This window comes from Cetorhinus maximus, chromosome 4, assembly GCF_964194155.1.
Source record: "Cetorhinus maximus chromosome 4, sCetMax3.hap1.1, whole genome shotgun sequence".
In the NCBI taxonomy this organism is placed as follows: Eukaryota; Metazoa; Chordata; class Chondrichthyes; order Lamniformes; family Cetorhinidae; genus Cetorhinus; species Cetorhinus maximus.
The window spans coordinates 51,539,023-51,565,747 of NC_135882.1; the positions used below are offsets into that span (position 1 = coordinate 51,539,023).

Below are 26,725 nucleotides of genomic sequence, written 5' to 3' on the forward strand. Positions count from 1 at the left end.
AAACAGCAAGAACTTCTATGGGTGTATAGAAAGAAAGGGTGGCTAAAGTGAGCGTGGGACCCTTGGAGGATGCGACTGGAGAATTGATAACGGGGAACAGGGAAATGACAGATAATTTAAATTAATAATTAGCATTGTCCTTCACAGTGGAGGACACTATAAACATCCCAAAGGTATCAGATAAGCAAGGAGCTAATGGGAGGAAAGACCTTGTAACAGTCTCTATCACGAGGGACAAAGTATTTGACAAACTGATGGAACTAAAGGCTGACAAGTTGCCAGGACCTGATGGCCTGCGTCCAAGGGTTTTAAAGGAAGTGGGCTGCAGAGATAGTGGAGACATTGGTCGAAATATTCCAGAACTCACTGGATTCTGGGAGGGTCTCAGTGTGTTGGAAAACCACTAATGTGATGCCCCTGTTCAAGAAGGGAGTGAGACGAAAAGTAGGAAACTATTGGCCAGTCAGCCTAACATCTGTCGTTGGGAAAATGCTAGAGTCCATTATTAAGGAAGAAATAGCAGGATATTTAGAAAAGCTTTACGCAATCAAACAGAGTTAACATGGTTTTGTGAAAGGGGAATCATGTTTGGTAAATTTGCTAGAGTTCTTTGAGGATATAACAAGCAGAGTTGACAAAGGGGAACTGGTAGATGTAGTGTATTTGGATTTCAAGAATGCACTTGATAACGTGCCACATAAAAGGTTATTGCACAAATAGGAGCTCACGGTATTGGAGGCAATGTATTAGCATGGATTGAGGATTGGTTAACACACAGAAGACAGAGAGTCGGGATTAATGAGTCTTTTTCAGGTTGGAAAGAAGTAACTAGTGGAGTGCCACAAGGATCAGTCCTAGGGCCTCAATTACTTACTTTCTATATTAATGACTTAGAGGAGGGGGTGGAGTGTAATGTATCCAAATTTGCTGATGATACAAAAATAGGTGTATGTTGTGATGAGGACATAAGGAATCTGCCAGGGGATATAGATTGGTAGAGTGAGTGGGCAAAAAACTTGGCAGATGGTGTTTAATGTAGGAAAGTGTGAGGTCATTCACTTTAGTAGGAAGGATCAAAAGGCAGACTATTATTTAAATGGAGAGAGACTCCAAAGAAGTGCAGCACAGAGGGATCTGGGTGTTCTTGTGCATGAAATACAAAAGGTTAGCATGCAGGTGCAGCAAGTAATTAAAAAGGCAAATGGAATTTTGGCCTGTATTGCTAGGGGGTTGGAGTTTAAAAATAGGGAAGTCTTGTTACAACTGTATAGGGTGTTGGTGAGGCCGCACCTGAAGTACTGTGTACAGCTTTGGTCCCCTATTTAAGAAAGGATATACTGGCATTGGAGGCAGTTAAAAAGAGATTTACTAGGCTGATTCCTGGAATGAAGGGGTTGACTTATCAAGAACAGCTAAACAGGTTAGGCCTTTATTCATTAGAGTTCAGAAGAATGAGGGGGGGGATCTTGTTGAAATGTACAAGATTCTGAGGGAGCTTGACAGGGTAGACGTTGAGAAGCTGTTTCCACTAGTGGGGGAATCTCAAACTAAGGGACATAGTTACAGGATAAGGGGACACTCATTTAAAACTGAGATGCGAAGGAATTTCTTCCCTCAGAAGGCAGTGAATGTCTAGAATTCTCTACCCCAGAGAGTTGTGGAGGTTAGATCACTGAAAGTATTTAAAGAGGAGGTAGATAGATTTTTGAAATATCAGGGATTGAGGGATATGAGGAGCTGGCACGAAAAAGGAGTTGAGGCCTGAGGAAGATCAGCCATGATCCTACTGAATGGTGGGACAGGCTTGAGGGGCTGAATGGCCTACTCCTGCTCCTATTTCTTATGTTCTTATGTTTGACATTCAATGGCATTCCAATTGCTGAATCCCCACTATCAAAATCCTGGGGGTTACCATTGAACAGACACTGAACTGGACCAGCCATATAAATACTGTAGCTACAGGAGCAGGTCACAGGCTAAGTAATCCTATGGCATGTAACTCACCTCCTGACTCCCCAAAGCCTGTCCACCATCTACAAGGCACAAGTCAGGAGTATGATAGAATACTTTCCACTTGACTGGATGAGTGCAGTTCCAATAATACTAAAGAAGCTTGACACCATTCAAGACAAAGCAGCCCTCTTGAATGGTGCCCCATTCACCACCTTCAACATTCACTCCCTCCATCTACCATCTACAAGATGCGCTGCAGCAACTCACCAATGCTCCTTTTGCAGCACCTTTCAAACTTGTAACCTCTACCACCTAGAAGGACAAGGGCAGAAGATGCATGGGAACACTGCCACCTGCAAGTTCCGCTCCAAGCCACGCACCATTATGACTTGGAACTATATTGCCATTCCTTCACTGTCACTGGGTCAAAATCCTGAAACTCTCTCCCTAACAGCATTGTTGCTATACCTACAACACCTGGACTGCAACAGTTCAAGAAGGCGGCTTACCACCACCTTCTTAAGGGCAACTAGGGATCGGCAATAAATGCTGACCTAGCCAGCAACACCCACATCCTGTGAAAGAATATTTTTAAAAAGTAGCCTCCAAAATTCAAAAAGTGGCCTTCGAGAAATCGAAAAAAGAGTCCTTGAAAAAAAATACTTTGATCCCTGGTACTGGCTGCACTTGCACTAGGCCAAGAACAAGGTAACTCCTAGCCTGGAGGTTCACATGCCCAGCCATGCTCCTGCTCACATTATTGATCTTGGGGTGAGCAGAGGCTCTGCCCCTCGCACCATCCATCAGCAGCAGCTGGGAGATGTAAGGATCCAATCTATTTGGATCTGTGAGCAATCTTAATGTTGTCTGAGACACCTTGCTATGTGCAAATTGACTGCCATTTCTGCCTATGTAGCAACAGTGACTGTACCTCAAAAATAATACATTAGCTATGAAATGCTTTGGTATTTCCTGATGATGTAAAAGGCTGTGGATGTTTTATCATTCAGTATATTTAAGCCTGAGACAGGCAGAATTTTTATCTCTCAGGAAATTAAGGGATATAAGAAGTGAGTGAGTGAGACCCAAGATTAGCCATGATTGTGTTGAATGGTGGAACATGCTTGAGGGGTTGTATACTCTACTCCTGCTCCCACTTCAATGTTTCTAATACTACCTAAGGATCTTGGCCCAGATTTTACTGAGTTGGGAGGTCGGCAGGACGTGATTCCTGGATTCTCAGCCCCATTCCCATTTCCAGTTATTTTCTCCAGTGCAGGATAAAGGTGCTGGTAACCAGCTCACACACAGCACCCCTGCCCTTGCCAGCTCCATCATGGAGGTGGGCAGTCCAATTCGCTCCCCGTCTCCCAACCCCACCCACCGCACACAACTTTTGTGGAGTGGTGCCGCTTCGGTGGGGTTCAAAGCTTCTCAGAGGAGATATGAACCAGAGGGACAGGGATTTATGTTTTTTTTAATCTGTTCTTTAAATTTCAACAGTTAAATGTTGTATTGTAAGGTAGATGAGTTTTCACTGCAGTGACCGATTATTGGGCTCTGTCCTACAAAAGTAAGGTGACCATTACATTCACCAGCATTGCATAGGTGTTGAGATGTACTAGAGCCCTTTTCTCATTGGGAAAAGTGCTTTTATGCATTCAAACAGAAGAAAACATTCATTGTAAACTCCAATGTAATGATTTGAAATTATTTAAATGCATAGAGGCCTTTAAAAGTGAAAACAGAACATTCAGCAGCTGTTAGTTAGCAAAAAAAAACAGACACCTGGGTCGGAATTTTCCAGCAACTCCCCCCCCCCCCCCCACCCCCAGCAGGGCCGGCGAGCCATTGAAATTCCCATTCTCATCGGTAGGGCTGGTATATCCTGCCAGCATGAGAGGCTGGAAAATTCAGCCCTGCTGCTGGAGAGCATTGACTGATAAGCCATCTGATTTGCAGTTTCAATAGGCTCCATTGTCTGGAATGGTTTGTTATTACATTTGAGCCCATTATGAATGCTTGGCTGAGTTTCAAAGGGTCAAGAACCACTTATCTCAGCAGGGGGTTGTATAGACATTTTCATTGATGGTTTTAAGTGGTTATTAATGGATCAATTATCTTTGATGTGGTTAGCGAACTAGGTGCTTGTTTTTACAACAGGCTGACCACTTGAGAAAGGGGGATTTAAATTGTTTGGAGTTGCTTTTTGAAAGAGAGTTTTTTCAGTATGTCGTGCTTGAAAGAGATTATATTGTTGGACTTTTTTTAATGTTAATTTCAAAGACATCCTGAGGTATGTCCATAGTAGATACTGGGTGAGTGACTGTGGAGGATACATAGGGGCATGGAAGAGGCATGCGTGGCATGAGAGGTCATGGGGGATATGAGGGGATATGGAGGGACATGAGGGATATAAGGGGGCATGGGTGAATATGAAGAGGCATGAGGGTAAGTGGGGGGCAGGGGGAGATGAGAGTTTCAGGGCCTGACATTCATCATTAAAACTGGGCTGATGTTCCAGTTAACAGAGGCAGGCGCTCTAGCCTGCCAGCCTCACCATCCACCAGCTTCCATTGCTACCTCAGGCCTGCCTCTGGAGGTGGCAGACTCCATCCCACCCTTACCCCCAGTTTCCCCAGAATGAAAATATGGTGAGTGAGGGACCTTTTAATGGAGATGGGTCTGCCTAGTCAGGTAATTTTCTGATTCTACCTCTCCAACTCGTCCACAAAAAATCCAGCTCCTTATTTTCAATAGCAAAGGAAATCAACTATGAATATTCAAAAAAGGTTTTCATCAATCTGTAAGAACAAATCATAAATTGTATATTTTGATTTCTTAACTGTTTACCAGAGATCAACCATTATAGCCAGCAAGGAAGCTTTTAGAATCAAAATCATAGAGCCCAATAGAACCACTTTGGCCATTATGCCTGCACCAGCATTTGAAAGAGGCATCCAATTAGACCCATGCAGACCTGTAAATGCCTTTTTCAAATATTTATCCAATTTCCTTATGAAATTTACTATTGAATCTGCTTCCACCACCCTTTCAGGCATCATAAGAACTTACTCCTTAAAACTAATTCTTATATCCCCATGGTTTTTTTGCCAATTATCTTAAATCTGTTTCCTCTGGTTACTGACCCTTCTGCCGGGAGAGAAAATTTCTCCCTAACTACTCAATCAAAAACCCTTGTAATTTTGTAAACCTCTATTAGACCTCCCCTTAACCTTGTCTGTTCTAAGGACAATCCTCAACTTCACTAGTCTCATTACATAACTGAAATCTCTCATCCCTAGAAGCATTCCAGTAAATCTCCTCTTCACCCTGTCCAAGGCCTTGGCATTCTTTCTAAAGTGTGATGGCCAGAATTAGACATATAGGGCAGAATTTTACAACTCCACTGCAGCAGGGGCGGGGCTTGAAAATATGGTGAGCCATTCAAAAGTCCATTGACGTTGGCGGGACTGAAAAATCCCGCCAGCAGGAGAGGCCGTAAAATTCCGCCCTATACTCTAGCTGAAGGCTAACCTGTGATTCATAAAGATTTAGCATAATTTCCTTGACTTTATGTTCTATGGGCTGAATCTTAGCTCCAAAAACGTATGGCATGAAGTTGGGTCAGAGATTAAAATTCAGAAGGTCTGAAACAGGAGCCCAAACTACCTGCAACCGGCCCACTGCTGGCTTTAACAGGGGTGGGGTAAAGGGAAGCGAACCAATCTGCTTTCAGACTTGGTCATTTAAATATTATATGAGGCTGCCTGCCTTAAATTTAACACTCTACACTCTATTTTATCTCATATCAGTTGGCAGCTGAAAGGAGGTGAGAAGGTCCTTTGATGTTTCTGGTGAATCAATGAAGGAATGTTTTGCATTGTGGAATATAGATTATATTTTCTGTTTTCCTGGACACTGACCCTGGAATTCCAAAGCCATTTAAAATTTCAGGGGGATAACTGATATGCTTGTCCTGTACACTAGGTATCTCTTGTAGAGTTAAAACAATTAACTAAATTAACAATAACCTGTACACTAGGTAACTGAACAAAAAAGCAGAGTATTACTTAAATGGAGAACAGCTGCAGAATTCTGAGGCACGGAGGGATCTAGGTGTTCTAGTACATGAGTCACAAAAAGTTAGTATGCAGGTGCAGCATGTAATTAAGAAGGTTAATGGGATGCTATCCTTTATTACGAGAGGGATTGAACAGAAAAGTAAGGATGTTATGCTTCAGTTGTACAGGGCATTGGTGAGACTGCACCTCGAAAACTGTGTGCAGTTTTGATCACCTTATTTAAGGAAGGATGTAAATGCATTGGAGGCGGTTCAAAGGAGGTTTACTAGATTGATGCCTGGAATGAGTAGGTTATCTTATGAGGAAAAGTTGGACAGGCTGGGCTTGTTTCCAATGGAGTTTAGAAGAGTGAGGGGTGATTTGATTGAAATATAAAAGATCCTGAATGGCCTTGATAATGTGGACGTCGAAAGGATGTTTCCTCTTGTGGATGTGTTCAGGACTAGGGGTCACTATTTTAAAATTAGGGGCTGCCCTTTTAAGACAGGTGAAGAGAATTTTTTTCTGAGTGTTGTATGACTTTGGAACTCTCTGCCTCAGAAGGTGGTGGAAGCAGGGTCATTGAATATTTTTAAGGTAGAGTTAGATAGATTCTTGTTAGACAAGGGAATCAGAAGTTAGCGGGGTTAGATGGGAATGTAGAAATTGAAACACAAGATCAGCTGTGATCTTATTGAATGGCAGAGCAGGCTCGAAGGGCTGAATGGTCTACTCCTGTTCCTATTTCTTATGGTCTTATAATAATGAACAGCATGAGTGAGATAAGTACCATTAAGGAACATAAGAACATTTGCAGGCTGATTAGCCCCTTGAACCTTTTCTGCCATTCAATGAGATCATGACTGATCTATGACCTAACTCCACATAAACTGCCTTTGTCCATATTCCTTAATATCTTCACTTAACAAAAATCTATCAATTTCAGATTTAAAATTAACAATTGATCCAGCATCAATCCAGGAGAGTTTCAAACTTCTACCACCTTCTGTGCTAAAAGTGTTTCCTCATTACATTTCTGAAAGGTCTGGCTCCAATTTTTAAACCATGTCTTCTAGTCCTACATTACGCAAACTGCAGAAATAATAACCTAATCTACCTACCTGTTCCCCTTTAATGTCTTGAAAACTTTGATCAAATCACTTGTAAATACCAGGGAATAAAACCAGTTTGCACGATCTCTGCTCCTAATTTAACGCTTCGAATCCAGGTATAATTCTGGTAAACCTACCAATATATCCTTTCTAAGCTGTGGTATCATAGCACTCCAGTTGTGATCTAACCAGAGCTTTGTATAGCTGAAGCATCACTTCCACCCTCTTGTATTCTGGTCCTCTACATATAACGGCCGGCATGCCATTGGCCTTTTTGATTATTTTCTATGTCGGTGCATGGCATTTTGATGTACTGTGTATCTAGACTCCCAAGTTTGTGAAGCATAAAGATCAAAGAACGTTTTACAATATTCCTAAATCTGGTGTTGGTTTATGCTAGTTATCAAGTTCAAATGGACACAGGTTTCAACAGTGTCAAAAACTTTACGTAAGAAAGATTTATGCCAAAATCACATTTTTTCAAATGCCACTACTATGCAATAAATGAGCATGGATTCGACTTCTCTCCCTCTCCAGTGGTAAAGAAATCTCTTCTTCAAATGCAAAGAAATTTATCCTAAAATAATTTCAGAACAGAATAAAATTAAAATTTGATTTCGCGAAAATAATTATGAAGAATCCAACCCAGATTAACGAGTTTCTTGTTTTTTTGCTTCAAAAAGATTCAATTCGCTTCATTTTTTTAAAGATGATCTTTTAACTGTTACTGTGTAGATCGGTCACATCATCGCTGGCAACAGAAAATGCTTAAGATAACAACACGGTAATTGGTTGTTTAAATTGTCGATGACATTACAGCCTTGGCAGAGCCACCCTTTAGCCTTAGCAACCTGCTCACATTTCAAAGCACATTGGGAATTAGAGTTCATCTCTATAGCCTAATAAGCGTAAGTGTATTGTTGCTGGGGGGCTTTGCGACTTCCCGGGGCTTTTACATTGGTGGGATTTCTGCATTGTAACTGGTAAAGTGCACTGGCTCCTGCTCCCTTTCCCTTCAGTTGGTGGGAATGAATTGGTGGGAGGGGAGAGAGACTACAAATCCCAGACTCCGGAGGCACATGCGCAGTGCTGTCCTGTGCAGGTCGGGTCGGATCGGATTGGCGATAGCTGCGGAGAATCCTGTGATTGGGAGAGTACCGAAGCTCAGAATATTACTGTAGGGACACTAAATGGATAATGTTCGGATTAAAGAGTCGCTGATATAATGGCTGTGGAAGGTAACGCTGTTTTTAAACTGGGTTAATTGACTTGCTTCTGGATAAAACAGGAAAAGGCAACTCCAGCTGATGAGCCAGCTGACAGAATCCAGCTCTCTGCTGGGCTTTCATTCACATTTAATGGCACGTTTGCTGTGTGTTCTGGGAGCGATGTCAGCATGAGCTTTAATGTTGCTATGTGAAGGGCAGGGCAAGCTAGATGGGTTTATTTTTTGAAAGCGCCAAACCAGCTGTTGGAAAATTAAGGGCAATGTTGGTAAACTCTACATTGGTAACGTGTTAGTCTAGCCCAGGTAGTTAGCTTACGGCAGAATTGCCATTATCTTTAGAGCTGCGATCTTTCTCTCAACCTTCATTGACCGTGTTTGGCTAATTTTTATGATGGGGATAGGCGAAGCTGTTGTATAGCACATTCATTGTTGACATGCAGCACTCTGTGGCTTGACCTTGCTGTAAATATAAATAAACCGAAGTTTTCCAAACATGAGAGTGACCCTTTATATAGTCGAAAGTCATTGGGAGACTGTAGGGGACGTTTAAGTTACCTGGTTTATTTGAGTTTATTACTACTTTTGAATTTTTTTTAACTGTTAAGACTGAATGAAAATCTCCTGTCTGAAGAAGTGTTCTCTCAAAAGAAGGAAAGACCCTACCTTTTTTATGTGGAGTAATTTTCCATAACCTGTTCTATCTTTTGAACTAAAAAGGTCATATTCTCTAATGTCTTCATTTCAACACTTGTAGCTTTCAGTCCTGTAGCTATCTACCATATCAAGTGTATCTTCTGTTCTCTCCTTCCAATAATGCAACTCTAATTAATTATGTGGATTCTGTATATGTCTTAGACTAGCTCAGTTCTTCTAGGGGAATAGAATTTAAAAACTGAAGTTACATTGAACATTTACATATTCTTAGTTAGATCACACTTGGAGTACTGTGCACAGGAGGCAATCTGCAGGCTGGAGGGAAAAGTTAGCTGCTAGCTGGGCACTATTGCATACTTAACCAGTGGTGCTATTTTCTGAGTTTGGTGATCCTGGATTGGCATCCTACTCTCTGCTGGCCTAAACTATGTGGCATTAAACATCAATGGAACTACTCTGCAATAGATTCTTGCCCCATCCCCTCCAGCTCAGTTACCACTAATATATTTGAGTTAGAAGTTTGTAGGTCCCAGATTGAGCTCCTAATCTAAGGTATACTCTGGTGTAATACATGGGAAGCACTGCTGTTATAGGTGTCATCCTTTGGGTAAGCCATTAAATTGTTTATTGAAATGGATGATAAAAGATCCCATGTCACTTCAAAAATAGGACGATCTGGGTTCTGACCAACATTCCCCTCAGCCATTGTTATCTCAAGACAGTTAACTGGCCATTGATCTTGTTTTTGTGTTATCGTGTTTATGGGTCTACTATAGAAGCCATTCCATTTCACTTGTTTTTTGCATGTTGGTGGTGTGACAAAGCAGTGTCTAAAATCTAAACTTTAAATTGTGGAAGTGATCCATCTCAAACCACTAAAGTTCTATGATGCTCATAGTTTACATACAGGGATGAGGAAGTGAGATCTATTGATCTCTGGATAGTGTGGCTTGCAGAGACAGTATCACCCCCAGCATTCCTGCTGCTGTTCTTGGTCACAAATGGTCACGGGGAGGGCATTGCTGGAATCACCTTGGTGAGTCACTGCACTATATCCTGTAGGAAATGTACATTGTGACTGCAATATATAAGTGGTGGAGAGGGTGAATATTGGGTTCAGTAGTTAACATACAGTTCAAGTGAATGGCTCTGTTCTGGGTGGTATTTAGTTTCCATGAGGGTTGTCGCAACTGGCAAATGTTCCATCACATGCTTGACTTAATCTTTGTAGATGCAGGAGAGGCTTTAAGGGATCAGTGGGTTGAGCCAAGAATTGTATTTTGTGATTTGGGACATATCTGAAATGTGGTAAGCTGCTATGTAAATACAATATTTTTATTAACCAATAGATTAGAATTTCTTGCTATACTGCTATGTGAAGTAATTACCTGTACTTGTCTAGTTTTAATGGATTTTTGATATGGAAATCTTGCTCTGACATGTAAATAGAAAATTAATTCAGGAGTAAAATTGAATAAAATTTAAAATTGATCTGTGATTTTTGAATGACAGTATAATTTTAAAAAGTTTAGAGTCAGCCTTTAGAAGTTTTCTTGGGGTGAGTAGAGGCAAAGATGAAAGAACCTTCTTGATAGAGCCTCTTGGATGAATATTTAAAATCTTGACAATGTCTTACTGCACTTTTGCTGTTGTCAAATGGCATAGACTGAAGGAACATTTTTAATGAGGCTGTAGAACTCTGTCAGCATTTTAATATTCTTTTCAAAATTCTTAAACGTTGTTTCTGGTTTTGTGCATTTTTACTGTAAAGAACTAGGTGAACTTTATGGTGAACAATTTTGCCAAAGAGTGACTTTTTTAGAATGTATTAAGTGATCTGCCATTTTTAAGCCTGTAACATTGAACACACGTGTAGATGTGAAAATTTGTGGCTCTCAAAAATATTGATTGGGAAAACTTTCCAGTGTTAAAACAGCCACTTAAGCTTGTAAGGCACAAAAAAAAATCAAAATCTCAATCTCTCTGGGTTTATAGCAAGTATCTGCTAACATGTATATTTTCCAGTTCAGTATGTTGACCATGAATTGAGGTGGGTATATATGTGCTGAGGGGATGAATACCCTTCTTTGTAGACACATGTGAACACTTACATCCAAGGTGTATTTTCAAGTTGCTACTACATTAGTCAGAACATCAGGAGAACTATTGCATCTTCACAAAGTGCCTTACAGTTACTGCTTTCTGTGTATTTGTTTTTGCTGATCCTCCTTTTTGTCTTATGTCTAAAATTGTGCATCAGAAATTCCAACGGAAGGTTATACTAGGGTATAAGCGATGTAGCAAATGTGGCCACTTTATTGTTCTCCTACAAATGATTGGATCTCTATTGCTGTAAAAACAAAAAGCCCAGCTTCAGGGTATCCTATTTTGGTAATCTGCTGGCAGATCTGCTCCTGCTTCTCTTACTGTACTCAATGTTCAATGAGGAGTTAGCTCATTGTTGCAAACTGAACTCCAAAGAAGCATAGTTTTGCTATACAATAGGGCAGAATTTTCACTTTGCGTGCAAAATATGCTTGAAATTTTTATAGGTCGAGTTTCTACTATTAGTTTGCATAATCACAAACATAAAATCTTGAATAAACCAGCATAATTGAAATTGTCTTTTTTCTCTTTTTAAAAGTTATCCCTTTTAACCTGGTGCAGTTTCATAAATGCAGCTGAAAATGGGGTTATCACAAAATTATTTTTAATGCATCCTGTCTGCCACCTGTGAGAACCTGATTTACAATGACTTTAAGGAACTGTACTAAATAATTTAACAGTATTGGTGGCCAACAGTCAGATTCTTTATAAAAGAAAAATTAATTATTTGGTATGAAAAGAAACTTAAACTGGGCCTACTAACGTCAAATCTCTCAATTTCAACTTGTGGGCAGGGCCTGATCACAGTGAATTGAATCTTACACCAGTATAAAAGATCACAGAAAGCACAGCGTAACTCTGGTTACGTTTAAAAGTTCCTGATCTTTTTGTGCTCTCTTGGCTGATTTCTGCCCAGATTTTACTTATGCTGCTGGCGTAAATGGGTACAACTCTTCTCTTTGGCATCGGGTTACGTGTTCACTTAACTTCTTTCTTCACCTTCCTTTCTTCAAATCCCTCCCCAATCCCACCCCGTCACAAAGGTAAGTTGATTGTCATTTATGCCTGCAGCTGAGCTATGCTTGTTATGGTGTGCATCTGCTTTGTGTTGATTCCTATGTGTTATCCACCCACCACCATTGTCCAGTGGGTTTAAAGAAGACAGTGTAGAAATGCCAGTCAAGCACATAGATGTCACACTCTCCCAAAACAGAATCAAAATGAACTACTAATGTACATGTTTTTGTTTGGGCTAGTGTGGAGGAGCTAGGGCCAACTTTTGTGAGACTGATTAAGAAGAAACATGATTTAATGTAGTAGTTTTGTGGGGAATTTCAAGCTTCATTACAGGTAATTAAGTGGCACATTGGCCATAATGTGATCAACCATTTGACAGTGTTTATCAAAAGTTAAAACTACATTTCTTGAAGTCATCCATGTAATTTAAACTTCCTCTTGCAAATACCTGTGGCTTGGAAAGTCGTCTTATTTTGGAGTCAAGGAAACAATTCAGGGGTATGCAAGATAAGCATGAGGAAGGCCATTCAACCCATCTTGCTAATTTTTTTTTAACAAACTACAGGTCCCAATCATTTTTTACCCCCATGATCTATCCATAAATCTGTTTTTTGAGTATTAATCACTTTCTGCAAAGGCACTTTATCAGTACATTTTCTTTTCTCTCATTTCAACTTGTGCTGCCTAATCTACTGTTATGCTTTAATTTTAATATAGTTGTATTGCCATTTTCTACATTGTTTGCTGTCTTGATATCCTAGTATCTCTCCAGTAACTATCGTTGCTGGAAAGTTCCTCGTGTTTCCTAATAACTCAATCCGACATACCAGGAATATTTCTGCACTATACCTAGGATTTGATAATCTGTCTCATTGTCCAAAGCTGCATGCAGTACACTGTGGTTTGATCAGAGCACTGTACAGTTTAATAATGACTAGTGTGACTGTAATTCAGCATTCTATTTGCTGCTTGCAGCTCCATAATAATTGGACATACTGAGTGCTAAGCTTACTAATCTGCCTCACAACTCTAAATTTGCTGTCAGCTTTTTTAAACTTTGGAACAGTGTCTAATTGGAAGCTGAACATGAATTAACGACACCTATTAGTGATTGTTCATTTAATTGGCTACAACAGTATGATTGGTTACGTAGTTTAGGGTGTTTCGAAAGTGAATTGTCCTTGTTTCTAGAGCACTGAACATTTGGTCATGTAGCTTTTAGTCCCTGCTCATAGTCCCTGGTGTTGTTCTAAGCCCCACTTTCATTAGAAGTCTAAAGGATGCTGAGCAGTGATGGGGAATATATGAACATTTGAAAATTCTTTTAAAGATGGAATATGGGGACAAGAGTAGGCTGTTCAACCTATTGAGCCTGTTCTGCCATTCAATGAAATCATGGCTGATCTGAATCTTGACTTCATGCAAATGTCCATTGATCCCTGATTATTAATTGAGCTGTGTGGGATAGAGTTCTGAACATGTTTTTGGGGTGAAGATGTGTTACATGACCTGGCTGTAATTTTAATCCCCTTAACACCCCAACCAGTGGAAAATGTTTCTTTCTGCCTACACGATCAATTCCTTTCAAAATCTCCATCAAATTATCCCTGATCTTTTATACGCCATGGAATACCAGCCAAGTTTATGCAATTTCTCCTCCTCATTTAACTCTGGTGACATTTCTGATGAATATGCTGCACTCCTTCCAAGGCCAATATATCTTTTCTAAGATGGGTAGGGAAGTCATTCATGCCTTTTATCCTCTCCAGAATCGACTATTCCAATGCTCTGCTGGTTAACTTTCAATCCCCCACACTAAGCTACACTTCAGCTGATCTAAAACCCTGCTCACCCCCATTGACTCCTGGTGCCCAATGCCTCATTTAAAGTTCGCATTCTCTTATTTCTATACTCTACCTCTTGTCATCCTTTAAAATCTCCTTTTGCTGGCTACCTGCTTCTGAATGCCCTTGCATTTATACAGCACTTTTAGAAAAAATATTGCAAGTTGTTGGAAGTTAATTTAAAGAGAACATTCCAGAGAATGGAACCAAAATGTTTGACGGTTTGAAAGCAGTGTGAAAGACAACCAGAGTCAGAAGAGCAGAGGGCGTAATGATATGAGCTGAAGGAGGTTACAGCAGTAAGGAGGAGCATGGCTATGTAAGTGAGCCTGAGATTGAAAATATCTCTACTTTTAAAAAAAATCCAGCTGTTAGTAAACCAGGAGACTTCAGCTTGGCTGCAGTTTTTAAAAAAAAACAGGACTTGAGTTCCATTCTCAAACTGCAAAGTCATGTAACTGTAATGCACTAATGTGACCAATTTATTTTTGGGAGAAGCAGCATATAGCCCCTTCTCTCCCCATTAGCGCCTCCATGTATCTGTCACTATTTGAGATACTTATTCTTTCATGAGGTGTGGGTGTTGCTAACAATTTGCCCATCCCTAATTGCCCTTGAATTGAGTGGCTTGCTAGGCTATTTCAGACGGTAGTTAAGAGTCAACCACGTTGCTGTGGGTCTGGAGTCTCATGTAGGCCAGACGAGGTTAGGGTGGCAGATTTCCCTCCCTAAAGGACATTAGTGAGCCAGATAGTGTCATAAAAACCTATCAACAATTGTTTCATGGTCACCGTTACTGAGACTTGAATTAACAAAGTCTGGAATTAAATTTTAGTTATTTGCCATGGTGGATTTGAGCCCATATTCCCAGAGCTTTAGTCTAGGCCTCTGGATTTCTAGTGCAGTGATGCTACCATTATGCCACTGTCTCCAATACATTCCAAAAATAAACAAGGATGAAAAGATGTATAATCCTACAGGCTCCTTTTTAGAATTAAGTGTCCATTAAGTTTCTACTTATACACTTTGGATTTTTTCTTTTGGTGTTAAGTTTCAAGTTGGAAATTTTGTTCATAATATTACTGTGTGGTGAAACTTTTCTATATAAATAAACTGAACTATCAGTTGATAAAACTGGCTTTTATTAAAATGGACTTTTGTTCAAATTATTAGCAATATTTGCTTTAGAATAATTTGCTTTATTCGTCTGTAATGCATGTGGTCTAATAAAATGGTAGTTTTCATTCTCATGGATTTGCCTGGAGCCAAGTGTGTGGTAAGTGATACCCTTAACAAGAAGTCATTGGATAGCAACATAATTTTAAGATTTTGTTGTAAGTAATCTATGCTTCAGTACTTTGGTTTTTATTTCCTTCCCTTTCATAGAGTTTTTTCGTTGGCAGAAAGGTAACATGGCCTTCATCGAAAGGTTGACAGGAGATGAGTGCAGTGTATTCAAATTCCTGTTGCCTCCTGCTGCAGGATTTACATCTGGAATTTCTCCATATGTTGAGTTCTAACAGCAGTCGTGTGGAAGCGCCAAACAAGCCTGGTGATCTGGCTAATTCAAACAAGCGTGTCCGGAAACTAGTTAGAAAATTTATTTGGAAAATGTGCATCCATGACAGATCAAACTCTACTGCTGTAGACAAACCAATAGGAGGAGAAAGAAGGAACATTTTAGGGCTATTTCTAGGTTGTCTTGAATATCTTTATATTGTATTAGTGTTCGTTTCAAAGGCAACACACCAATCTAAATGAAGTGCTAGTGTGTGTGGAAGTGTTAAGAATCTTTGGGCCTGAATTTTAACTCCTCCAAACCCCAGTCACTTGGACAGAGTTAAAATTGTGCTCTTGCATCTGGAAAACACATCTCTCAAATGTAACTCTCTGCTGGCTGTCATTTTTGGTTGTAGGTGCACAAAGTGCTCTGCCTATCCATGCAGGCCTGGGAATGCAGTCCTTGTGTTGTTAGGAATGAATGTGCTTTCTCCTGTATTTTATTTGTAGAGTTGCCATCTGTATTCCTGAACACTCTCTGCAGTATAAATAGGGTGAATTAGAGAGATGGCACTCTTGCTGCACTGTAGAACTTCTTCCTTTTGGAAGTGATTTTTACAATGTGTATAAAATGCCAATAATAGCAATTTAGAGTAGTTTGGGTGCTCTCCTGAACTAAGAAGAATGCATGGTGGAGGAAGATGATGGGAGGGGGTACTACCATTAGTCTTTCTTTCATGCTTCCCTCGCTTTACCCCTTTCCCAGACTATGGATCTCTGCAGATAGAGAGTCTGTTTAAGTTACTGGAGCTCCTGTCCATCTATTCTGAATCTGTGTAGAAATTATAACCAAGCAACATTTTTGTAAAATAATGTAAACTACATATCACAAAATAAAGAATATTAATGTATTCTTAAAATATTGCAGTAATAGTAGGTTGGGATGCAACCTACCATTTTAATTTGCAGGCTGAACTAAATGAAATTGTCTTGGGTTTATAGAGACCTTTGAATCTTATATACTTGCAATTACCCCAGTGGGAGTTGTAATTACCCCAGTGGAAGTTATAAAGAAGTTAAAAGTATTCATTTAAAATCTTGTTTTTTATGGAAAATAATTTGGCAATTGGTTTTCCTTCCTCTGAAGGTGGTTGGGGGGGGATGGGCGAAATGATGGAAATTGAGGACAGACAGCTGATGTGAATAACAGCAGATGGGATTGTTTAGCTGGGGAACTGGAGACAAGTCAGAGGATTGTCCTGTCTTCATTAGAAATTTAAATTATTCATGTGGGTCTCAGAAAGCGGTCTGAAAGCATCAAGTAAACTTGGGAGATCTTAAAGTATCCATATACTTTTCAGATCAAAGGTTTTGTCTTGAAGCTAAAATTCCCCCAGGTGTTCTATGTTATCATAAAGATAAATGATTCAAGGTGAAATTGGATTGGATCTTTTAAATGTGTTTTTTTTAGCTGTGAGATTCTGGACTGAACCATTTTTAGAAGCAGTTGGGCCCCGGAAGCAGCTTTGAGAAGCTGTAAAGCAGTTGTAGGGAAGAAGCAGAGGGCTATTAGAAATCGAGGATACTTCTGAATTGGAGCCACTAAGTAAGAACGCAGTGTGGCGTTGTTTGAGCTGGGTGTCCACAATCTTGAGGCTTAAGGGGGTGGAAGGTCACCTCGGAAGGATCCGAGGAAATTTCACACCTCTGAGATTAGCAGGAGCACTGAGCAGAATCAAAGTGAATTCCTGAGATTCATGTGGAACACCGTGGTTTCTTCCCCGGAGAAGTGAAGAAATACTCAAGATCCTGTGCTTTATAGGGAATCTCCCTCTGGGTGGAAATGAAAATAGAACAGGGAGTGTCCTGTTGAGATTTTCAGCTTTGTGCTTGCACAATATAATTTAGTAGTAATTGCTTTGTTTAATTTGTATGCAGTTGTTTTTTTGTTTAAAATGTGAAATCTTGTTGCGTGATCTTTCCAGTTAATAACTGGGAATTCAAATTTCTTTTAATTGTCCTCCTTGATTACAATGTAAAGCGATTGCAATTTGATTCTAAGCTTCAAAATTAACAGTATGATAGCTGAACAATGTTTCTCATCTGAAGGTAGACTTGTAATTTCAAATTCCTGGCAAGTGTTGGGAGTTGCTTAACCTTCATCCTCCTACAGGTGCACCACTTATTTTATAATTGCTTAACCTTCATCCTTCTATAGGTGCACCACTTATTTCATAATGAAAGTAAATGTGGGCCCATTCAAGGCACAGGTGAAATTATAATGGGAAATAAAGAAATGATAGACACTGAACAAATATTTTATATTTGTCGTCTTGGTAAAAGACACAGTATTCTAGAAATGAGGAACCAAGGATCGAGCGGTAAGGAGAAACTTCAGTATAAGCAAAGAAATGGTATTTGAGAAATTAATTGGACTAAGGGTGACAAATCCCCAGGACCTGATGACCAGCATCCTTCAGTTTTAAGAGGTAGCTGCAGAGATACTGAGTGCATTAGTTCTGATCTGCCAGAGTACCTTAGATTTTAGAATAGTTCAATGATTAGAAGGTAGCAAACATAACTGCACTATTTGAGAGGAAGAAAAAAGAAAATGAGGAGCTATAGGACAGCCTAACATCGATAGTAAGCAAAATGTTAGAATCTATTATTAGAGACGTGGTAACTGGGCAAGACAGCACCGATTTATGGAAAGAAAAGTTGCGTTTGACAAATCAATTTTTTTTTTTTGAAGATGTAAGAAATATGGGGGATGAGGGGAAACCAGTGGACATAGTGTAATTGGATTTTCACAAAGCTTTTGATAATGTGCCACATGAGGTTCTTAACAAAATTAGAACTCCTGGGACTGGGGGTGATGTATGATCATGGAGTGAGGATTGGTTAATGGAAAGAAAACTGAGAATAGGAATAAACGGAACACTTTCATGTTGGCAAGCTATGACTAGTGGGGTCAGTGTTTGGACCTCTGCTATTTACAATCTACAATTGAGATGGAGTGTAACAAGGGACCGGAATGTCCTTGCACCTGATTCACAGAAGTTAGTATGCAGATGCTATTTGCCTTCCTAATTGTTTGCGGTATGTTCGCTTTTGGTGCAAAGGAATTGGAATGCTAAGATAAAGAAGTCTTAAGACAATTGTACAGGTGAGGCCATACATGGAGTACTTTGTGCAGTTTTGGTCCCCTTAACCATAAGGAAGGAGATGGCCTCCAAGTGTAACACAAGTTAATCAGGATGGTTCCTGGGATGAGAAGATTGTTCTATGAGGAGAGATTAAATAGACCATGCCTATATATTCCCTTGAATTGAGAAGAATGAAAGGTTGATCAGATTTGATTGGGTAGATGCTGAGAAATTGTTTCCCCTGGCTGACCAATCTAGTACATGGTCTCAGAATAAGGGGTTAGCCATTTTAGGATTGATGAGTTTCTTCACTTAAAGGGTTGTGAAACTTTGGAATTCTCCAGAGAGCTGTGGATGCTCCATCATTGATCTCTGCCTTGAATATATTTTCCATATTGAGGGATATGGGAATAATGCAGGAAGGTGGAGTTGAGGTAGAAGATCAGCCATGATCTGGTGAATGATGGGCCAGGTTCAAAGGGTGAAATGGCCTACTCCAGCACTTTGTGCTTGGGTTTTTATGCTATGGTTTAGAGATGGCCAGTAATGTGATTACAATATCCACTGAGACTGGGAGGATCTTTTCACCTTGATGAATAATAGTTCTACTGTCAAAACTTCAACACTGAGCCTCCTGCATGAACTGTTCCTAGGCCTCCCCATCTTCTGGACATTGTAGTCACTCACTTCAGTCTTTTATCCATGGAATAAAAGCAAAATGCTGTGGATGCTGGAAATCAAACAAAAACAGAAAATGTTGGAAAAACTCCGCAGGTCTGGCAGCATCTGTGGAGAGAGAAACAGAGTTCTGAAGAAGGGTCACATGGACTCAAACGTTAACGGTTTCTCTCTCCACAGATGCTGCCGGGCCTGCGGAGTTTTTCCAGCATTTTCTGTTTTTGTTTTATCCATGGAAATTTGGCTTGTATATTATCCTGGAAAACACATGCTGAAACATCTTATGTACTTTGTTTTCGTTCCATAACACGTACAGCAGGGGATCTCGGTTGCATTCAGACAAGGCCTCTTGCCAGGTTCTGGAAGTTAACTTGCTCCATTAGAATCTTCTGTTCTTTGAAATATCTCTGGACCTTGTTCACCTTTTGTGATCCCTTGCAACTCCATGCTTCCTGGCTGATGCTCTGATTTCTTCATTCCCCTTAGCCTTGAGCCAGGTGATCATTACACAACATTAAGTTATTCATCTGATTTCTGAATTGTCGATCTGAGTATCATTTATAAGTTGCACCTGGCTACTGTATTGCCCTGTGGAGTTACTCCTTGGACAGCTGTTAAGTATGCATTAGCAACTTGACATCATTGATAAGATGAATCAACTATGTGGTTTTGTATTGCTGAGTTTGGGGTGTGGAGAGGGATTATACTGCCTGTGATTGCAAAATTTGTTGGCACTTTGAAATGGCATGTCTGCAGTGCTCCATCTAGTGGCGTATGTGTTGCTCAAGATGGGCATGAATTTCTACAAACCATGGGTTGGGAATCCAAGGGCATAAAGAAGTTCTACACATTTGTTAACTTGGTTATTCTGGTACCTTGTAATTAAGCCATGAAAATGATTAATTTGTTACCACTCAAGAGTGGTATAATCAAGCTGGTGCTTGAGATTTGAAACTTATTTGTCATAGGCTGAAGTTTCAAAGCTCCATTTGCAGTGCTGACTAATAGTGGAAGTAACTCCAACCAGGCAAAGTAATTTTCTTGAGTTCAGGAGCTGGAGATATGTTGGAATTGACATTAACCCTTCGAGGAGGGTGGGAAGATTAAAAATCGGAGAGTGTATGCCACTATTTTTATGGCAGAGGGTAGCGTACATGTGTCTCCACCATGGGGGTGTGGGTGTTAGGAAGAATGATTCACGTCAATATCTTATTTAATCACACCCCTGCAGTTGGGAGCTTGATACAAATTTAACAGCTGCCGGACGGGTTTCTCAGTGAAATAAAAGGTGAGAGCTGCCATCTCGAGCAGCTAAGTGCTTTTTATCCTGCTCCATGTGGACTGGCAGGAGTACACAGCCCATCAAGGAAGTCACTGGCCACCCTTCTGCCCATTGCAGCCTATCCTCACTATTATAATCGGAGATCCTTTTATCACCCATGCTCCCCACCACCCATGCTCCCCATAAGTGTTATTGGGCTCTTTCATCTTTGATCTCAGCCAGATTCTCAACTGTGGCTTTTTGTCAAGGGCTTCCCTGGTTGTTGGGGAGAAAACACAAGAAAATTGTTAGAATAAGGTCCTGCAGAACTCTGGATTTTCCCCCCTGCCTTTCTTTAAATATCGGAGCCTATAAGTCAACAAGAGGTGTTTTGGAGTAAATTGTTTCTGCAGCAGTTTTACTGCTTATGAGCGAAAGACAGGAAAGACCAACCTGTCCGTTTAAGCCCAAGAGTGGGAAAGGACATAGTCCTGAAGAGTATTACACAGGCTCTGGAAAACTACAGTAATTAGTACAGCTACCCTAAAATGTAGTTTCTATAATTAGGGATATCCTTGGATCATGAACATGTCCAGCTCTCATTTTAAAGGGCTACAATGAATCCATGACTTATTATTATCAAGAAGTTTTCCCCCAGTTCTTCCATCCCTTTCTAGCTCAGGAGTCCATCCACTCAAAAAATAATCTGTTCCCTTTGTTTTAACCCCTGGATCATATCACTTCTAAGTCTATGCTGCTCCATTCTTTTTTTTTGAAAAGAAAGGCACAGTTCCTTGAACCCAAGATTCCTGGGACTAAAACCTATTAGTGGCCTTCTCCAGGGCTTCTATCCTTCCTATGTAAAGGAACCAATACTGGGCACACTATTCTGGATTTGCCTATACGGAGGCCTTTATGCAGGTAAATTTTCTATAATTTTAAAATTTTTTCACCGGATGTGGACGTCGCTGGCAAGGCCAGCAGTTGTTGCCCATCACTAGTTCTTGAGAAGATGGTGATGAGCTGCTGTCTTGAACCGCTGAAGTCCACATGGTATAGGTATACCCACAGTGCTGGAGTTCCAGGATTTTGACCCAGTGACAGTGAAGGAACAGGGATATAGTTTCAAGTCAGGATGGTGAATGGCTTGTTGGGGAACTTGCAGATGGTGATGTTCCTATGCATCTGCTGCCCTTGTCCATCTAGGCAGTAGAGGTCACAGGTTTGGAAGGTAATGTCAAAAGAGCCTCAGTGAATTGCTGTAGTGCACCTTGTACATGGTACAGACTGCTGCATCTGTTCGTCAGTGGTGGAGAGAGTAAATCTTTTAAGATAGCGGATACATTACCAGTCAAGTATGCTACTTTGTCCTGTATGGTGTCAAGCTTCTTGAGCGCTGTTGGAGCCGTGATCATCTAGGCAAGTGGAGAGTATTCCATCACACTGACCTGTGCCTTGTGGATGATGGACAGGCTTTGGGGAGTAAGGAGATGAGTTACTGAAAGATAAGGTCAAATGGCATAAAGGATAAATGGAGTGTACCAAACAAAAGCTGGAACACCTCCACAACATCCTTCTGACTATTCACCCTGAAGTTTATTTTGGAATTTAATTGACTCTTTACTCTTCATGTCCACCTTTAACCTAAATTGTCTTGTGCAATTGCTACACTCAGTCCTAAATTTAATCTAACTGTTGTAAGGTAATTGTAGGTTTTACTCTTCAGTAGATAATTTCAGGCAATGGCTTCTAAATGTAACTTGGTCTCCACTTTTATGTGCATTAATATTTCAACCCAGACTTGGCGTGCATCATAATCTATTTTCGGTGCAGATGAATAAGTTGCTTGAGTTTTGGCTTTGATTTTACATCCTGGGTTCTTCTGCATTAACAGGTATCTTCTCCAGGTGTATTAGTTTATTCTGTTCCTCACCCTTGCCCCCCTCTCATTCATTGTCCTTTTTTTTAAAAAAAAAGAATTGGTAGACTTCTAAGCTGCAAGTTTATCCTATAGTGCAAAAGAGGCATGTAACAAGGTCTTGGCAAAATGCAGTAGTTAATTGGCACATCATTGACTATTAATTAAATGGACGATAAATGTTCCCTTTTGGGCTGGGTAGCAGGAGGGAACTTTTTTTTTGATTGAGGTGGCTCCAAGATGACTTGCCTGGCAATGGAATCTTACAACCAGTGCATGAATTTTTTTGCCAGATCAGATAATCCACCTGGATTGGAGGTTGGTCTGCAGTAGCGGAGAGCATTGTTGATCAGCCAGGTTGTCTTACAAATAGCATGGGGGAGCATCAATTGCGTTCTTTCCACTATGCCCCAGATAGCTTGGGAAGCTAAAGTATACTACCCTAGCTGAACAAGTAGTTACTTTCACTGAACTGCAGGGCCTAGACTTTGACTGAGGAGGTAGGATTCTGGAGGCTGGTCCGTTCCTGGGTTGTGGAACCGCCCCCAGGGATCGGGCCAGGATTTTCCGGTCTCACCTGTAATTCCTTCCAAAAGTCACTAATCTTTGGGCTGCTTCTCCAGGGGCAGCACAGAAAATTTGATGTGCCTGCCACAGATGGGACTGGGAAATCCCAACCACAGTGTCTGATTGGTGGAGGTGAAGGATGAATTGGGGGGTGGGTGGGAGTGGTAGCCAATTAGTGGCCAGTGAGTGAGAACAAGGAGACGGGGGACAGGAGAGCAGGAAAGCAGGTCATGTTCTGGTCTGCCTCATGCCGGCTGTGCATTGTTTTTTAAAAGTAATGAAAGTATCTGAAAAAATTAGCCAGAATGGAAGGAGAGCTGCAACCTGGGATAGAGTCGAGAAATGTTCATGTTATTAAAAATTCATCGCTGTAGAATATATATTTTTTTCTTGCTGTTGACCCTGCTCTCAACAGGCTGGAGCTATTCAGCTTTACACAGCTCCTAATGACTTCACACCCACTGCTGCGGTAGTGAAAATTTTGACGTCTGAGACGAACTCTTAAGGAACTGTTAATTGCCTAAATGCACCCAATTAAAGGTATAGGTGACTTCACTTTCCTGCTCTCCTCCTGAAAGTCGGCAGGTTGAGAATGGAGGCAGGCGCATTTTTTTAAAAATTCATTCATGGGATGTGGGCTTGCTGGCAAGGCCAGCATTTTACTGCCCATCCCTAATCACCATTGCGAAGGTGGTGGTGAGCTGCCTTCTTGAACCGCTGCAGTCCATGTGGTGTAGATACCCACCCACAGTGCTGTTAGGGAGGGAGTTCCAGGATTTTGAACCAGTGACAGTGAAGGAACAGCGATATATTTCCAGGTCAGGATGGTGAGTAACTTGGGGGAAGTTCAAGGTGGTGGTGTCCCGTGAGTGTGCTGCCCTCATCCTTCTAGATGATAGCAGTCATGGGTTTGGAAGGTGCTGTCTAAGCAGGTTTGGTGAGTTCCGGCAGTGCATCTTGTAGACACTGCTGCCACTGTGTTGGTGGTGGAAGGAGTGGATGTTTGTGGAAGGGTGAGGTGCCAATCAAGCGGGTTGCTTTGTCCTGGATGATGTCAAGCTTCTTGAGTGTTGTTGGAGTTGCACTCATCCAGGCAAGTGGAGAGTATTCCATCACACTGACTTGTGCCTTGTAGATGGTGGACAGGCTTTGGGGAGTCAGGAGATGGGTTGTTAGCTGCATGATTCCTAGGCTCTGACTTGCTTTTGTAGCCACTGTATTTATATGGTTAGTCCAGTTTCTGTTCCTGGTCAATGGTAACCCCCAGGATGTTGAAAGGGGGGATTTGGCAATGGTATTGCCATTGAATAATGAGAGGCGATGGTTAGACTCTCTTCTTGGAGATGGTCATTGTCTGACATTTGTGTGGCGTGAATGTTACTTGCCACTTGTCAGCCCAAGTCTGGATATTGTCAAGGTCTTACTGAAGCAGTCCATGTGATGAGTCATGAATGGTGCTGAACATTGTGCAATCATCAGTGAACGTCCCCATTCTGACCTTATGGAAGAAAGGTCATTGATGAAGCAGCTGAAGATGATTGGGCCTGGGACATTACCCTGAGGAGCTCCTGCTGTGATGTCCCAGAACTGAAATGATTGACCTCCAACAACCACAACCATCTTCCTTTGTGCTAGATATGACTCCACAACCATCGGAGTTTTCCCCCGATTTCCCCTTGACGCCAGTTTTGCTAAAGCTCCTTGAACCTACACTCGGTCAAATGCTGCCTTGATGTCAAGGGCAGTCACACTCCTCACCTCCAGTTCAGCTTTTTTGTCCATGTTTGAACCAAGGCTGTAATGAGGTCAGGAGCTGTGTGATCCTGGCAGATGCCAAATTGAGCGTCAGTGAGCAGGTGATTTGTAAGCAAGTGCTGTTTGATAGCACAGTTGATGAGCCCTTACATCACTTTACTGATATAAAAATAGCTGGAAAAACTCAGCAGGTCTGACAGCATCTGTGGAGAGGAATACAGTTAACATTTCGAGGCCGTATGACACTTCATAAGGAAAAATAGAAATGAGGTAAAATATAAGCTGTTTGAGGGGGGTGGGACAAGTAGAACTGGATAGCCAGTGATAGGTGGAGGCAAAGAAGAGATTGCCAAAGATGTCATAGACAAAAGGACAAAGGGGTGTTGACGGTGGTGATATTAGCTAAGAACTGTGCTAATGGTGACATTAAGGGTAGAAAGCAAGACGAGCAAGTGACAGATAGCCCTAGTGGGGGGAATCACAGAATATCACTTTACTGGTGATTGGAGTAGATTGATGGGGCGGTAATTGGCCGGGTTGGTTTGTTGGCACCAATTTTTTTCTCCCCGTCACCTGCCTCCATTCTGACTCGATCCTGGTAATGAAAAGCCGGCCCCCGTAATACACCTGCACATGGACAAGTCGAGACAAGGTTTACTGTGTTATCGTGCAATCGATTCAAATAACTTCAATAAATTGTTGATTAGAGGATGGTAGGATCTTCTGATTGGTTAAATTTTTATTCCCTGAAAGCAATTCTTCTATATTTGGTGGCAGAAATATAAAATATTACTTGTCTTGTTAAAGTTGGCGATAGGACTTCTAAACTGTAAACTAGCTATTATCATATTGTTTGTATTTTAACCTGCCTTGTATTTGCAAGTTTTGCCGAATAGGAGAATTTTGTGTAGTAAAGAAGGAACCGGTGAATGTCATGATAACCAGTCTTCCTGTGCATAGAATATTGATTTTCATATTTTTGAGGTCCAGTTGAGTAGCTTATTGAAGTCTTGAGATGCAAGCAAATTTTTCTTGCTGTAGCAACAATGAAAGCTTTTGCCACCTTTATGACCAATGAGTTGAGTAATCCCTATTTGGCAACAGTGCAAGGTTTTCAAGGTCTTCACACATCCTTTCAGTGGCTTATGTTCTATTCCCAATAAGGCACAATAATTGGGAACTCCCATGGAATTGTTTTTTAATGGCATATATTACACTGCAGCATCTGTTTGTTTTATGGCATATGGCAGCTTCGTGACTGTTACTGGATTAGTAAATTGGAGGCCTGGGCAGATGATCTGGAGACAAGAGTTCAAATCCCTCCTCTGCAACTGGGGAACTTGAATTCAATTAATTAAAAATGGAATAATTACATCAGTAATGGTGACCATGCACAACTGGATTGTCACAAAGACCCATCTGCTTCACGAATGCCCTTTGGGGAAGGAAGCCTGTTGTCCTTATCTGGTCTGACCTTTGACTCCAGAATCACAGCAACGTTATTGACTCTTAGGTCATTTCAAAATGGCAGTTATCAGCCAATCAGTTATATCAAATTGTACAACAAAGTATAACGATAACAAAACCACACACAGACCAACTGACATCAACTTTAGCACTGGACTGAAATGACAAAGGCACAGTCTACCTAGTTGATCCTACAAAAGTCCTCTTTACTATCATCTGGGACTTGTGCCAAAATTGGGAGAACTGTCCCACCGTCTAGTCGAGCAAAAGCCTGACACAGTCATACTCTCAATCATATGTAATTTATAGAACATTTTAATGTTCCAGACTCCTCCATCACCATTCCTTGTTCCATCGCACCAGCAGGTCAGAGCTACCAGTGATGGCAGCACAAGTAGTGTATCATTGGGAGAGTTGCCACAGGAGTGTTGATCATTGACTCTGAAACCAGTGAA

The 26,725-nt window shown here is 40.9% G+C and overlaps 1 protein-coding gene across 3 annotated transcripts in view; it reads left to right on the forward strand.

The window, feature by feature from the left end:
• LOC144679616 (sterile alpha motif domain-containing protein 12-like) overlaps positions 1–26,725 on the forward strand; it is a 150,546-nt gene that overhangs the window by 19,487 nt on the left and 104,334 nt on the right. Inside the window, exon 1 of one of the 3 annotated variants that reach the window (XM_078540183.1) lies at positions 8,222–8,367. The exons of 1 other annotated variant lie outside the window; for it this stretch is intronic. In XM_078540183.1, coding sequence (XP_078396309.1) covers positions 8,355–8,367 — 13 coding nt within the window. In that variant the 5' untranslated portion in view covers positions 8,222–8,354. Of the gene's footprint in view, positions 1–8,221; positions 8,368–10,171; positions 10,320–26,725 lie in introns of those variants that run through there. One more of the 3 variants, XM_078540184.1, reaches the window with a different exon arrangement.